Source organism: Ursus maritimus, unplaced genomic scaffold (assembly GCF_017311325.1).
Source record: "Ursus maritimus isolate PB19 unplaced genomic scaffold, ASM1731132v1 scaffold_2, whole genome shotgun sequence".
Taxonomy (NCBI): Eukaryota; Metazoa; Chordata; class Mammalia; order Carnivora; family Ursidae; genus Ursus; species Ursus maritimus.
Genome location: NW_024424452.1, coordinates 15,475,994 through 15,490,663, shown reverse-complemented (window position 1 = coordinate 15,490,663; position 14,670 = coordinate 15,475,994). Strand labels below are relative to the sequence as shown.

Sequence of the window (14,670 nt, the reverse complement as noted above, 5' to 3'; positions counted from 1 at the left end):
CTCTTGCTCTCTCATGGATCTCTTGCTAGAGAAGCTAGCTGCCAAGTCCTGAAGGATATTGAAGTACCTATGGTGTTTCATGTGCCTCTTGCCAATTGCCAGCAAGGACCTCAGGCCTCCTGCCAATAGCCTTCTATGTTCGCCATCTTGGAAATGGATCCTTCAGCCCTATCAAGCTTTCAAGGGGCTGCAGCCCCAACTAACACCTTGACTGCAACTTTATCAGAGACCCAGAACCAGAATTACCCAGCTAAGCCACTTGCAAATTCCTGACCAACAGAAACCGTGATAAAATAAATGTCTGTTGCTTTAGGCTACTAGGTGTGGGAGTAATTTGTTACGCATCAATAGGTAACTAACACAGCCCCTAAGTTTACATCTCCAGCCTTGGCCATTCCACATTGCTCCAAATTCATATACCAAAGTACCACCTGATATCAACCCTTAAATATCCACAAGCATCTCAAAATTAACAGGGGAAAACCAAAAGTCTTGATTCAGAAAACCCCACTACCCCCCAGTTTCTACTTCAGGAATAAATCTCCATCTCAATAACTGTGAGCAGAAGGAGTTCGAGGTCTCTGGAAAAAGAAAGCCAAGGCATAGCTTTCTTGACATAAGAAAAGTCTTCTTAGGCCCCCACCCATCTTGACATCTATGCTTGACAAGCACTGCTTGCCCAAAGCACATTTCTTGCAGCACTTCCTGGGATATGTTGAAATTGCAGAAGGATAGACCCCAGGGGAAGATTTTAAGGGAACGAAAAATGTAAGAACAAATAGCCACTGTCAGGGACAGCCTAATCATATCAGGCACAATAAATTCATGGTAAAACTCCCAGCTCTGATTCAAAGGTGAAGACTGACCAGATAAAGATTCTTGAGTTATCTTTGCAGGATCTAAACCCCTTTGAGCACTCAGATACCAGACCTACTAGCGCCAGAGAATTGATAATGCGACCCTTGCTGGCCCTGTGACTTCGACCTGGACTCTGTCGCCTTAAGATGACTTTTGCCCCAATTCCGTGCTGAATCCCCCACTGCACAAGCCCCTTCATAAATATGTATGTGCTCTTGGCCTAAAACTTCCCCTTTTGCTCAAGGAGTCACTGCTTTTGGGAAATATCCCTGGTGTTCTCCTTTACTCATTGCAGGTAAAAACCCTGCCTTTTCCTATTCTTTGGCTTGGTTCTGTCTTTTGACTCAACACCCACCAGGAGATGAACCCAGTTTCGGGTAACATCACCACTCAGTTTCTGAGGCCAGAAACCTACTGATTCCTTCTTTTCCCTCCCCTTCCACATCCAATCCATCAGCTCCCCTTCCAAAATTCATCTTGCCTATGCCAGCTTGTTTCCGACTATATTGCTACTGGCTTGGTCCAGACCACCGGCGTCTTCACCCAGACTGATCTCCCTTTTTCCATACGTGCCCATCCCACAAGAGCAACCACGGTGAATGATCTTTATAAAGATTACGCCATGTCACCTGGCTAAAACCTTCCAGTGGCTTCCCGTTACACTTTGGAATAAAATTCAAACTCCTTACCATGACCTATAAGGCCTTGTGTGACCCAGCCCTGCTAGCTCTCATTCATTCATTCTCCAAACACTGAACCATTTTTCTGTTTCTCAAATACTTCAAGCCCATTCCTGCCTTACAGACTTTACACATATTTCTCCCATAGTTTCTCCTTTTTCATTCTGGCCTCTGCAAAAATGTCACCTCCTCATTAAGTCCTCCTCTACCTACTTCAAAATGCAATTATAATAACTAACCATGGTAGTCATTAGTGCTGGTCACCAAATATTTCTGGTTCTCCCCATTTCTAGACACAAGGTCTTGCCCCTCTGAAGTTAGGTGTGACAGTGTAACTATTTTTGCTAAGTGGAATGTAAACAGCAGACATTTTAAGAGCCAGTGTCTAATCGGCCACATCCCTTTTTCCTGACTTGGTCAGATCATGGAAACATGAGTCAAAATTGAACTTCCATCAGCCTAAGTGGCTGAGTGACTTAGGGTGATCAATGCCCCCCTTCTAACCTGTGATGGATATATGGCAGGAGGGAGAAATAAACCTGTATTGTTTCAAACAACTGAGATTTTCGAGCTGTTTGTTACCACAGCATAACTAGCTTAACCTGACTGATACACTATGTGCCATGTACTGGTTGCTTTTGGTGTATTATTTACTTCTCACAATGACCCTACAAAGTAGATACTATTATTATTCTCATGTTATTAATGCAGTGACTGAGGCACAGCAAAGTCGAGAAACTTTTCTAATACCACAGAGCTAGTAACAGGCAGAGTTTGAACTTAACCAATTTGCTGAGCGAATTTGAACTTAACCAATTGGGTTCCAGATTTATACTTGTAGTCACTCTGTCGTACTACTTCTCAAAGACTTTCAAACTCCTGTTTGAACAGAAATTGACAGAGTTATGGGTTTTATTATACATTCCTACGTATATAGAGAAAAGGGAACTGTCAGATTTATCCTCAGGGTGGACAAATACATAAATGAGGAATACAGAGATGTCACTTGACATTTTGATTGCTATTTTAATTTTTAAAAAGATTTTATTTTTTATTTTTTGAAAGATTTTCTTTATTTATGGGGGGAGGGGCAAAGGGGGAGGAAGAGGGAGAGAATCTCAAGCAGATTACCCACCGAGCGTAGACACCACGTGGGGCCCCATCTCATGACCCTGAGAACATGACCTGAGCCAAAACCAAGAGTTGGCTGCTTAACCAACTGAGCCATCCAGGCGCCCCAAAAGATTTTATTTTTAAGTAATCTCTACACCCAAGGTGGGGCTGGAACTTACAACCCCGAGATCGAGCGTTTATGCTCTACTGACGGAGCCAGCGAGGAGCCCCTGCTATTTTAATATCAGTATCAGGGCAGCAGTTATGAAGTACAACTAGTTAAAGTAACAAGTATTTTAGAGATTAAAGATTATTTTTACAAGATCTAAAAATAGTTTCTAAAGTTCAACTGTCTTAAAAAGTTTTTCCCCCACCTTTCAGAAATACTTCCAAGGGCAGTTTTTTTTTTTTTCCAAACAAATTCTGGAGGCATAGCTTACATGTAATAAAACACATACCCATTCTAAGTGTACGGTTTGATAAGACTTGGCCAACGTACCCACCTGAGTACCCATCACCACTATCAAAATATAGAACTTTTCCACTGCGCCACGCAGGTCCCTCTGACCCTTCTCAGTCAATCCTGTCCTCACCCCTGGCCCCAAGCAACCGCTGACCTGCTTTGTGCCACTCCAGGTTAGATCTGGCTTCCCTAGGGTTTCACACAAATAGAATTATGCAGGATGATTTTTGTGTCTAGCTTCTTTCGCTCAGCATAACGATTTGAGATGCCCCATGTTGCTGTATAAATCAGTGTCTCCTTTCCAAGGACAGCTTCTAGTAACAGAAAATAGAACAAGTTTCAGGTCTGGACAGAACTTTCATAAATATTCTCCATTCCATTTTATATATAAAAAATTTAAAAACCCCAAAAACCAAACAAAAACCGAACAAATAAATAAATATTCTCGATTCCACACTTCATTCGGGTAAGATTCCTTGAACCAACTTCATGACATGGAATGGCGTCTCCGCGTAGCAGTTGCTGGAAAGAGGAGACATACCCTTCCTGAAACTCCTTTTCTCCTGCAGCATTCTCAAGACCCAATATCAGCTTTCCACCACCTCAAGAAAAGAGCTCAAAACCGACCATACGGGAAGGAGAAAAACAAGATGGGAGGAATAAGGGGCATGTAATGTTCTTCTCTCACACACCTGAGATCAAGTAGCAGCCTCTCCAGTCACCTTCTCACATCTCCCTGATTCATCCCCGACCCTGGTCACAGTCTGAAGTGACCTCGCTCATTTCTTGCTCTGAATACCTGTGGTAGACTGAACAACCCTTCACGGACCGCAGCACCCCTCCCTGGGAGGGGAGTCTACTCTCCCACCCCAGAAACCAGCGTAGCCACGTGCTTTGGCCAGACCTGGCCACGCTGGGACACGTAGCTCTAACTCAACCATTCGATTGCTGGAGAGGATTCCACTGTGCGAATACACCACCCCTGATTGTGCCCTTACCCTATTCGGCGTGTAGGCTGTTTCCATTTTTCACGTTCACCATCAACACTGCAGCCTCCATTCCTCAGGTGACTCCTGACCCTGTGCTCCCGTGTGAGACTTTGCTTGGGTATGTTCTAGGCGTAGAGCTGCGGGGTGGAGGGTCCGTCCATCTTCCCCTTTACTGGGCATCTTGAGGGCTCTCCATGGGGGTTGCACCCATGGGCAGCTGTACTTCCTGCTACCCCAGGGGAGAGAAGATGGAAGCCCTTGGCCATGAGCTCTGCCCTTGAGCTAGGGGCAGGCCCTGTGGCTCCCCGTGCACCCCTCCTGCTTGTGTCTGGTTCGCAAAGAGGTCTCGCTTACTTTAATCTTGACGAGATAGATCTTTTGGGGTCTTTTTCTGTTTGTGTTTTATTCACCCTTATTGTACATCTGAAGCCTGGAGTCACTTTGCTATGTGACTGTAAGCCTGTCTGTCTTAAGCTGCTTTTCCGGGCGTCTCTCCCATCGCTCCACGCACTTCTACTCGTGCACCTGTCTCTTGGGCCCAGAAATACTTTCCAGGGCTTGTCTTGGAGACTGCAGCGTTCTTTGTCCTGTTCTCTGGGTCATCTTTCTAAGCATGGTTCAGACACCAGCTATTTTGTTTCCTCAGTCAGAAGCAACCTCTCCCTTTTCCTTCTTCCTGGGACAGCCGCTGTGACTACGTTTGTACTCAGGGATCCGCACTGGAGTCCTGGCTGGCTGGTTGTAGCTGGACTATGACTTTCTGGCAACGGATCCCCCTCCGTGTTCCATGACCATCCCATGGGCCCTGCCAGGGGAGAGCATACGGAGCATCACTGGGGCAAAGGTGACCTGGGGGTGTGTGGGGGAGCCCGCTGGATTCCAATTGCTTGATGACAATACTGATAGCAATCCCTGTGAGCTGGGATTCTGCGAAGGGATCCTTACAGCTCGAAACACTGTAAAATGCTTCTTCTGTCTCTGTTACAGATGAGGAAATTAAGGCTCAGAGAGGTAAATGACTTACTCAAGGCAATACACCCAAAACTGCATTAACATGGTTGATGGCACTTCCACTCCTTTTCCCAAATGACCCTACATGCAAAGGACTTCCTGATGTCTAGGACAGAAAGTACTAATAGAGTATGCTTCCCCTTGTGGTGGGGCGCAGCCTTGAGCTTAAACAAGCAAGTCACAGGATACTCAGCTGATCAGAGCACAAGTTTGAGACTTCCTGTTTTTTTTTTTTAAGATTTTATTTATTTATTTGAGAGAGTGAGCGAGCAAGAGAGCATGAGCAGGGGAAGGAGCAGAGGGAGAGGGAGAAGCAGACTCTCCGCTGAGCAGGGAGCCCGACATGGGGCTCGATGTTGGGACTCCGGGATCGTGACGACTTGAGCCAAAGGCAGACACTCAAGCGACTGAGCCACCCAGGCACCTGAGATTTCCTTTTTTTTTTTTTCCCCAATAGATAAATTTTATTGCTTTTAAACAATATCTCAAATAGGTCTTGGGACTCATTTGGCATCTTCTTGTTTCTCGAGATGGACAACCTCAGACCTTTTTCATCAGCGATCTGTCTAGCACATCTAAAAATTTTCTGACATCCCTGAGATTAACTGTTGTACCTTGCTGAATCAAAGAAGGTGAATTTGTACAAGTTTAATGCCAGTAAATTTCTGGGCTTGAGATACTGACCAAGCAATACCTGGCCTCATTTGAACCAGCAGATAGATTTTTTCATCCAAGAATTTTCAGATTTTTAAAAAAAGATTTTATTTATTTGTCAGAGAGAGCACGAGAGAGAGAGAGCACAAGCAGGGTAAGGCGCAGAGGGAGAAGAAGACTCCCCACTGAGCAGGGAGCCCAATGTGGGACTTGATCCCAGGACCCTGGGATCATAACCCGAGCCAAAGGCAGAGGCTCAACTGACTGAGCCACCCAGGTGTCCCGAATTTGCAGATTTTAACAAGAGACCTGCTCTCCTGAATAAAGACATAAATGGGGAAATGACCTCATCCTAATGGAAACCCAGTGGAACACCTTTGCTCATGTGCTATATTTGACTACAGACGGAACGGTCGCCAGTTCCTCTCTGTTTGTCAGCCCAGAGCCTCTCGCTTTTCTTTCCAAGGAGGCTGATTTCTACACTGATGACATCCCTCCACAGGATTCCTCTGGGCTTTTCACAATAACTGTCACTTCAGAGTGATGACATTTTCTGGAATGTGGACAGCGTGGTTACTGAAAATGCTCTTCATTCTCACAGTGGATTCAGCAAAGAGAGCACCCTAATGTTTATTTTTTTAAACAGTTTTATTGACATGTAATTCAAATACCACATAACTCATCCACTTACAGTGTACGACACGATAGCTTTTGGCATATTCCCAGATGTGCATGACCATCATTGCAATTAAGTTTGGAACATTTTCATCACCTTGAAAGGAAATTCTGTGTTCTTTGCTTTCTTTAAAGATTTTTTTTTTTATTCGACAGAGATAGAGACAGCCAGCGAGAGAGGGAACACAAGCAGGGGGAGTGGGAGAGGAAGAAGCAGGCTCCTAGCGGAGGAGCCTGATGTGGGACTCGATCCCATAACGCCGGGATCACGCCCTGAGCCGAAGGCAGACGCTTAACCGCTGTGCCACCCAGGCGCCCCTGTGTTCTTTGCTTTCTATCCTTCTGTCCCTCGCATCTAGTCCTAAGCAACCACTGATCTATCTTTTGTCTCCATAAATTTGGCTATTCCAGGTGTTTTATGTGAATGGAATTATATATGTGGTCTTTTGCCTCTTAATGTTTTAAAGTAAACGTGTTTATACTGTAATTCTGCTTTGTGAAATTCCAAATTTGAAATCAGTGTTTTTAGCTCTGTGACTTCATACTTTTTTTTCAAGATAAGCAGAATATTACAGCAAATACAGAATTTAATTTTCTCCTCCCATCCCTGAAAAGATTCCCAGAGGCTTTTTTTTCCCTTTAAGAGTCCACTCCAGTCGGGGGAGGGAGGGCAGCAGGGGGAGGTAGTGTCTGGGTGGCTCAGTTGGTTAAGCATCTGCCTTTGGTTCAGGTCATGATCTCAGGGTCCCGGGATCGAGCCCCACATCGGGCTGCCTGCTCAGCTGTGAGTCCGCTTCTCCCTCTCCCTCTGCTCCTCCCCCTGCTCGGTGCTCTCTCTCTCAAATAAATAAATAATTCTTAAAAAAAAAAAAAAAGAATTCACTCCAGGGGAAACAAAATGAAGAGAAGGAAAAAATAACAACCCCAGGGAGTTAGGATGTCTTGAACTTTTATTAAAGTTCTCGCTATCGGGGCGCCTGGGTGGCACAGCGGTTACGCATCTGCCTTCGGCTCAGGGCGTGATCCCGGCGTTATGGGATCGAGCCCCACATCAGGCTCCTCTGCTATGAGCCTGCTTCTTCCTCTCCCACTCCCCCTGCTTGTGTTCCCTCTCTCACTGGCTGTCTCTATCTCTGTTGAATAAATAAATAAAATCTTTAAAAAAAAAAAAAAGTTCTCACTATCTAGGCCCCTGGTCTCCAGGCTCTGCCTGCTCAGGGGTCTGAGTTCACCTCTGAGGAGCAAAAGCCTGGGAGATGGGTCAAGGCTGCCTCTCCTCTCCCATTTCCAGACTGCAGAGCTGTTCTGCCAGTAGGAAGGATGCTTGAGGACACCCCAGAGTTGGCCTTTCAAAGGGGCAAGAGTGGAGAAAAGAGAGGAATGTCCCATTGGCCGGAGGAGGGAGCACTTATCAGAGCAAGAGCTGAAGATGAGGCCGTTGCCAACCGACCAGGCCAGCTCTCAAGCCTGCTTGGGGGAGCACAGGGCACTTCAGGGGGTTGGAGGTGTTCTTCAAGGTCGGCCACAGGACGGGCATCCGCTAAGGCAGCACATGGAAGCTCTGCTTGGGTCCTGACCCTAAGGAGGGAGCTTGTCAAACTGATCCACTCCTTATGAAGTCATTGTCCACCTTTAGGGAGGATCAACCAGGTCCCTGCTCCCACAATGCACCCTTTCCTTAGCAAAAATAACCATCTTTTGTCTCAAATACTGGGCAGGAATCCCACAACGCTAGCACATGGCCCAGAAGTGAGCTGCTGTTGCAGTGTAAACTCATGGAGTTCAGTGCTCTAGGGAGAAGGGTGGCTCCGGAAACCTCAATCCAAACTCTACCAGGGCAATCTCAAAGGGTGGGAGGGGGGCATTTTAGCCGAGCTGGAGTAGATGGGAAGCAGAAAAAAAGGTCCAGTGCCGAATGGAGACCCGATGAACAGTTAAGACAAGGTCATATTGGCTTAGGATGAGCCCTAAATCCAGTGATGGATGTCTTTCTACATTCCCTTCTTCAACAGTGCACAAGGGCTCTAATTTCTCCACATAATTGTCATTTGCTATTTTCTGGGTTTTGATAGTAGCCATGCTACTGGGTGTAGTTTCAATTTGCATTTCCCTATTGATTAGTGATATTAAGCATCTTTTTAAGTGATTATTGGCCTTTTGGATCTCTTCTTTGGAGAAATGTCTGTTCAAGGCCTTTGCCCATCGTTGAATTGGGTTGTTTGTTTTTTGGTGGTGGAGTTAGAGTTATCTATGGGTTCTGGATATTATTTCCTCAACAGATATATGATTTGCAACTATTTTCTCCCATTCTGTGCATTGCCTTTTTACTCTGTCACTAGGTATCCTTGATGTACCAAATTCTTAAACTTTCATCAAGTCAATCTATTTTTTTCCTTTGTTGTCTATGCCTTTGGATTATATCCAAGAAATCATTGCCAAATCCAATGTCCTATGGCTTTTTCCCTGTGGTTTCCTCCAAGGGTTTTACAGTTCTAGGTCTTACATTTAGGTCATAGATCCGTTTTAACACGGCGTTCAGTTAGAGTCCAACTTCATTCTTTTGTACATGATTATCTTTCCCCACTGAATGTTTTGGCACCCTTGCTGAAAACTGTTGGGCCATATATGTGAGGATTTATTTCTAAACTCTATTAGTCCATATGTCTGTCTTTATGCCAGTATCACACCATTTTGATTACTGTAGCTTTGTGGTAGATTTTGAAATCAGGATGTTTGCGATCCCCAACTTTTCCCTCCCCCCCCCACCATGATTGTCCATTTTCTCTGGTCTCGTGAAGTGAACCCTTGTGACATTCACAGGAGACCTGCAAAGTTCTTAAGGATATTATATCAGCCAAAACACTGCTAGCGAGGACTAAAAGGAAGAGAGAGAAGAGGAAATTAAAGGCTTCCCGAGTTTCCTCAAAATTCTACAAGCAGGAAACAGGCCGATGTACTTACATGTTACTCTACTGTAAAGACGTGTGGTTTCCTTCGGGGAAAAGGAGTGATGGCTCTGCAGGGGTTGGGGCAGGTCCAGAGGGCAGAACTTAAAAGCAGCGAGGATTGCAGGCATCCCATGCTTTTCAAATTTGCCTTATGCCACTTCCCTTTTATGAAAGATCTACGTTAGTACCCGTTTTCACTAACCAAAAGAAATCCAATGATTTTTGCTTTTAAAAAGGCAAAAAAGCAAAATTGGCATTGTTTGTTTTGCCATGAGCCTTTATGGAGGCAGTGTGCACCCCAAGCAGCAAGAGCGGCCCCACCTAGCTCCTTCCCCAGGAACTGCACTCAGCCTCTCAGCATCAAGCCACCAGAGCTTTGAACTGTGTCTGTGAGCATCTGTGCTTTGTCTTGATTTATTTTGTGCCTCTGTTACCAGGGTATGTTCTAAGGTATCAGAAAAGCCTAAGAGAGGCTCAAAAATTTTCCATATGAAATTAATGGTAATTGCTTCTTTACTTTATCCCATTTTGGCTTATGAAAAGTTTCATAGGAACACTGTACTTTCAGAGACTAGGGGAAACCTGCACTCCCAAGGCCTTGAAACCTAGTGGAATTTTCTGGATTGGATTTCAAAATTGCTTGGAACCAGTGATTCCTTTTTCCCTTCCATCTTCTTCCTTTTACAATTGAAATGCCTTGGGGGCTCCTGGGTGGCTCAGTCGGTTAAGTGTCTGACTCTTGATTTCAGCTCAGGTCATGATCGTGGGATCCTGGGATCGAGCCCCACATAGGACTCTGTGCTCAGTGCAGAGTCTGCTTGTCCCTCTTCCTCTGCTCCTCGCACCCCCCTCCACCCCACTTGTGCTCTAAAATAAATCAGTAAAATCTTACAAAAGAATAAATTGAAATGCCTCTAAGTGTTATCCTGTGCCTAACCAAGCCCTGTATTCTGGGATTAGATCATTTGTTTCTTGAGTTTGTGTGAGCTCTAATCCACACCACAATCACGTGAGATTCTCAGATTTGTGGATAGAGAGGAATTTTGCCCCAGGACGGATCACACCCAGAGTCTCACTCATACCTAAGTTAGATGATTTGGATGATGAGATATGGGACTTCTGAGCTGATGAGACTTAGAACTTGTGTTGGTGTTTAAGGGGTTAAAACTTGGGCGGGGGCTGGGGCATGGGATGGAATGAATATTTGGCACATGGGAAGGACATTAGTCTTTGAGAGCCAGACAACAGAATGTAGTAGACTGAACAATGATTCTCCAATATCATAATCCCCAAACTTGTGACTATGTTACCTAACATGGTACAAGGAACTTTGCAGATGCGATTAAGTTAAGGATCATGAGATGAAGCGAATATCTTGATTTATCCAGGTGGATCCAGTGTAATCACGTGGGTCTTTATAAGAGGGAGGCAGAAAGGTCAGTTAGAGGATGTGACAAAGGAAGCAGAGGGTCAGAGTTAGAGACGGACTTGAAGATGTTGTATTGCTGGCCTCAGAGAAGAAGGAACGGGCCACAAGCCAAGGAACGCAGGTGGCTTCTAGAAACCGGAAAAGGCAAAGAAACAGATTCTCCCAGATGCTCGTTGACACTTGATTTTGTCTCAGTAAAACCCATTTCAGACTCTGACCTCAAGAATTATAAGATAATGTTTATGTTGTCTTATGCCACCATGTGGCGTAATTCGTTACAGCAGCAACGGGAAAACAAGACAAGGTCCTACTGAACTTTGGTGTAGACAGTTGGTGACAGAACAGAAAGAGGCAGACAAGGGTCTGCCAATCATGTATGGACAGTCTGGAGAAAGGCTACACAAACTCTTGCTCTCCCTGAGCCAGAAGAGCCTCATTCCTCTGGTCGGGTCGGAGGGCATGTGGCCAGGCTCACAGGTGGGAAGCACTGGGGGGCTGATTCTAATTAAGGAGAAACTTTTAATAGGATTATCTGAAAACAGAGTTCCCACTTAGATTGTGGTGCTGCCCTACCGACGAACTGCTCCCTGTGTCACATGGATGGCAATCATTATTTTAATCCTGTCTGCTGTTTGACGGACATAAGTCCCTCCTTCCTTTCTGAGACCAGATTGGAGATTTCTCTGGATCAGCACTTTGACTCTAATGTGTACAAGAAGCATCTGGGGAGTTTGCTAAAATGCACATTCTGGATCAGGTCAGGCTGGGACCTGGGAGGGGGTGGTGGTCTGGGGCAATTTTAGGTAACAAGATTCGAGAGACCAGTGATTCTCAAACTTGAACGTGCATCAGAACCACCTGAAGGCCTTGCAAAAACAGATAGCTGGGCCCCCACCTGGAATCTGATTTAGTACGTCTCAGGCCTGAAGGTTTGCATTTTTAAACAAATTCCCAGATGAGGAGGAGGGGAAGGAGGAACCACACTTTGAGAGCCAAGACTCTAGAACATTCTGCGAGCCATGGCTTTGGCCCTTTTTGGAATGTGGCGTGGTGTCCCCACTGCTGGCGTTTTGGCTGTTGAGTTTATGAAGTGTTTCCATTGCTCCCAAGAAACACTTGGGAGGGGTTATTCATTCTTCCTTGAGTTTAGCTTTGTTGTTAATAAAACATAAATTTCAGATATTTCTAATCAGGATTTTGGTGACATCTGTGTAGAAGAGGTCTCTGCTGGCCCTGGACTCACTGCTATTGAACATTTACTGTGTACCAGACCTGGCCTCAGGCCCTTTGCTGACTAAATGCAAGTCCTTGACTGCAACATGGGGCAGGCCCCTCCAGGCACTGCCTGTCTGGGGCCCTCACCTCATGGTCCAAAGGAGACATCTTTGCATGTGTATGAATCTCAGCTAGTGCCTGGCATCACAGGCTAGCTGGATGACCGACTTCACCACCAAAGATACCATTCTCCCCACGAGGGCGCAGGACACCCTGTCATGTTCAGGGAAGTGTGGGTTAAGCAAGGGGAGAGTATGAGCAGGGGAGCCTAGAGGACGCTGGGAGGAAGGATAATGAACAAGGACTGACTGAGATAACCAAGCCCATCAGGTACCATCAAGGCTCCAAGGAGGCCAGCCCTCCCAGAATGCTCTAAGCAGGAGGTTACTATGATGCCTGCAGTGAACCGCATAGGGCCTGAGCAGGGCGGAGGTTCTAATGAAGGCAATCCGCTCTCCTCCCTCCCCATCTATGACTACTGCCACCCTTGTCCATTTTCTCTGCTTCCTTGATGGCCCCTACTGCCCACTCAACAGACCCCTGAAAGCCAACCGCTGAGGGAGTCGGGCTGGGCAGGAAAGAAGCAGAGGCTTCCTCTTGGGCCTGCTTTATTTGGGAGCGGGGTGGAGAAGGCTCTAGGCCTGCTGGGCCCGCAGCAGTGCTCGCACCTGGCCGATCTGCCAGTCGACACTGGAGCGCGCCGTGCCACCCAGGGCGGCGTACTGCTCCACGCTGTGGCCGTAGTCCCACACGCGGCTCACGTCGCCCGAGAACAGGGGGCTGGGGGAAAGAAGAGAAGGTGGGCCAGGGCCCAGCAGGGCCACCCGGGGGCCTCAGCGGCCCAGGCTCACCTCCTGGGAGGCAGCAGAGGGAGGGGAGGGGGCCGTACCTGATGGTCTGTAGATCCTTCAGTGACAGCTGGTTTAGGGCGACCCCCTTGGTCTCGGCCATGAACACAGCTTTCCCGGAGGCCTCATGGGCCTGGCGGAATGGCATCTGGGACAGCCGGGATAAGGGCAGCACCGACTCAATCTTCCTCTGATCCCTGTTCTGCCCATGACCTCCCTCACGCGCCCCATCCTCTGCCTAGGGGGCATCCCCATCTCCTCGGCCCTCCCCCCAACCACCCCACACTCACCCCTTTGCGGACCAGGTAGTACGCGAGGTCGGTGGCCAGCATGTCAGGACTAAGAGCCCGTGCCATGTTGTCACGGTGAATCTGAGGGACACCGGTGGGGGGAGTGGTGAGTCCTGGGGACCCTGGGTGATGAAGCTGCCATCCTCAGGCCTAAGGGGGGGTACCCTTACCCTGGATGTCCCCAGCCTTGGGCAGATCCACTCTGACCCAGCCTATTCTGCTCTCTCTGCTTGAGCCATTTGCCATCATCACTGATGATGTTTAGGGGTGCTACTGGGGTTGCCCCCAGCTTTAGCGTGCATCAGAAGGACCAGGAGGTGGCGGGTAGTGGGTACAGATGGCCAAAGCAAGAAACGCCGTGAGTTGATTATTGTTGAAGCTGGGGGTTAGTCCATAGGGGTTCCCTATGCGTGCTCTCAACTGTGCATCCTGAGATTTCCCATCACAAATGACTAAAAAAGGAATCTGGTCAGGCCTGTTGATGGGACCCCTAGAGTCTAATCCGCTTCCATTCTACTGCAGCTAGCACCTTTTGTCCCTTCGCTGTTCCCAGGGGCAGGGGCAAACGTCTACCCACCTCCCCCCACCCCCGGACCTTCTGGATGCACCCGCCCCCACCTCCTCGCAAGATCACCTCCTGGCATGCCCATCCCAGAGTGTAGGGGCCTGGGGGAGAAGACGGGGGGCTTGCCTGCAGTGTAGAGATGACGCCCGTGGCCACCTGGAGGACGGCACTCATGGTGTCTGACACTTCAAATACGGCTTCCTTGTCCTCCTGGGAGGCACGTGGCAGGAGGTGAGAGCCCAGCAGCCTTGTCCCCCACGGACGTATCCCCACTGCCCTCCACTGGGAACACTCGGCGCCTCGTACAACCCACGCCAACAGAGAGGAGACAGTTCTCAAGGGCAGTCAAGGGCTGGGTGCATAGCAGGGGTGGTGGCAGTTCTGCGGGGCCCCTGCCTGGGTGCGCCAGGGCCCTGAGAAATGGGCGGTGTGTGTGCGGGTGGGTCCCTCACCCACGGCCCGGCCTCGCACCTGTAAGTCCTTGTTGTAGGTGCTCGGAAGGCCCTTGAGTGTCATCAGGAGTCCAGCACACTGGGAAAAGAGTGAGAATGGGGAGGCTGGACCTCAGAGCCCATCCTGGAAGTTCCCGTAGGACCCTCCCGGTCAGCCCAGAAGCCTTGCCCCGCTCCCCGCCCTGCTCACCCGGCCAAACACTCGCCCCGCCTTGCTCCGGATCAGCTCCAGGCTGTCTGGGTTTTTCTTCTGGGGCATCAGGCTGCTTCCGGTGCTGGGGACAGAGATGCTGGGGCTGAAAGGGCTCCCCGGCCCCCGGGCTGGTCTGCAGGCCGGATCGGGTGAGGTCCAGCAGCAGGCAGTCCAGCAGTCCGGGTCTGCCCCGGGGCCTGGCGGGGGGGGGGGGGGGGGGGGGGGGG

The 14,670-nt window shown here is 48.2% G+C and overlaps 1 protein-coding gene across 1 annotated transcript in view; it reads right to left on the bottom strand.

Annotated features, from left to right (window-relative positions):
* Nucleotides 1–12,690: 12,690 nt before the first annotated feature.
* ASL (argininosuccinate lyase) overlaps nt 12,691–14,670 on the bottom strand; it is a 9,765-nt gene continuing 7,785 nt past the window's right edge. Inside the window, exons 12-17 of the mRNA XM_040635005.1 lie at nt 14,441–14,525; nt 14,270–14,329; nt 13,925–14,008; nt 13,234–13,314; nt 12,985–13,091; nt 12,691–12,875 (exon numbers count right to left, since the gene is read on the bottom strand). Of these exons, the coding sequence (XP_040490939.1) occupies nt 12,731–12,875; nt 12,985–13,091; nt 13,234–13,314; nt 13,925–14,008; nt 14,270–14,329; nt 14,441–14,525 (562 nt within the window). The 3' untranslated portion in view covers nt 12,691–12,730. The remainder of the gene's footprint in view (nt 12,876–12,984; nt 13,092–13,233; nt 13,315–13,924; nt 14,009–14,269; nt 14,330–14,440; nt 14,526–14,670) is intronic.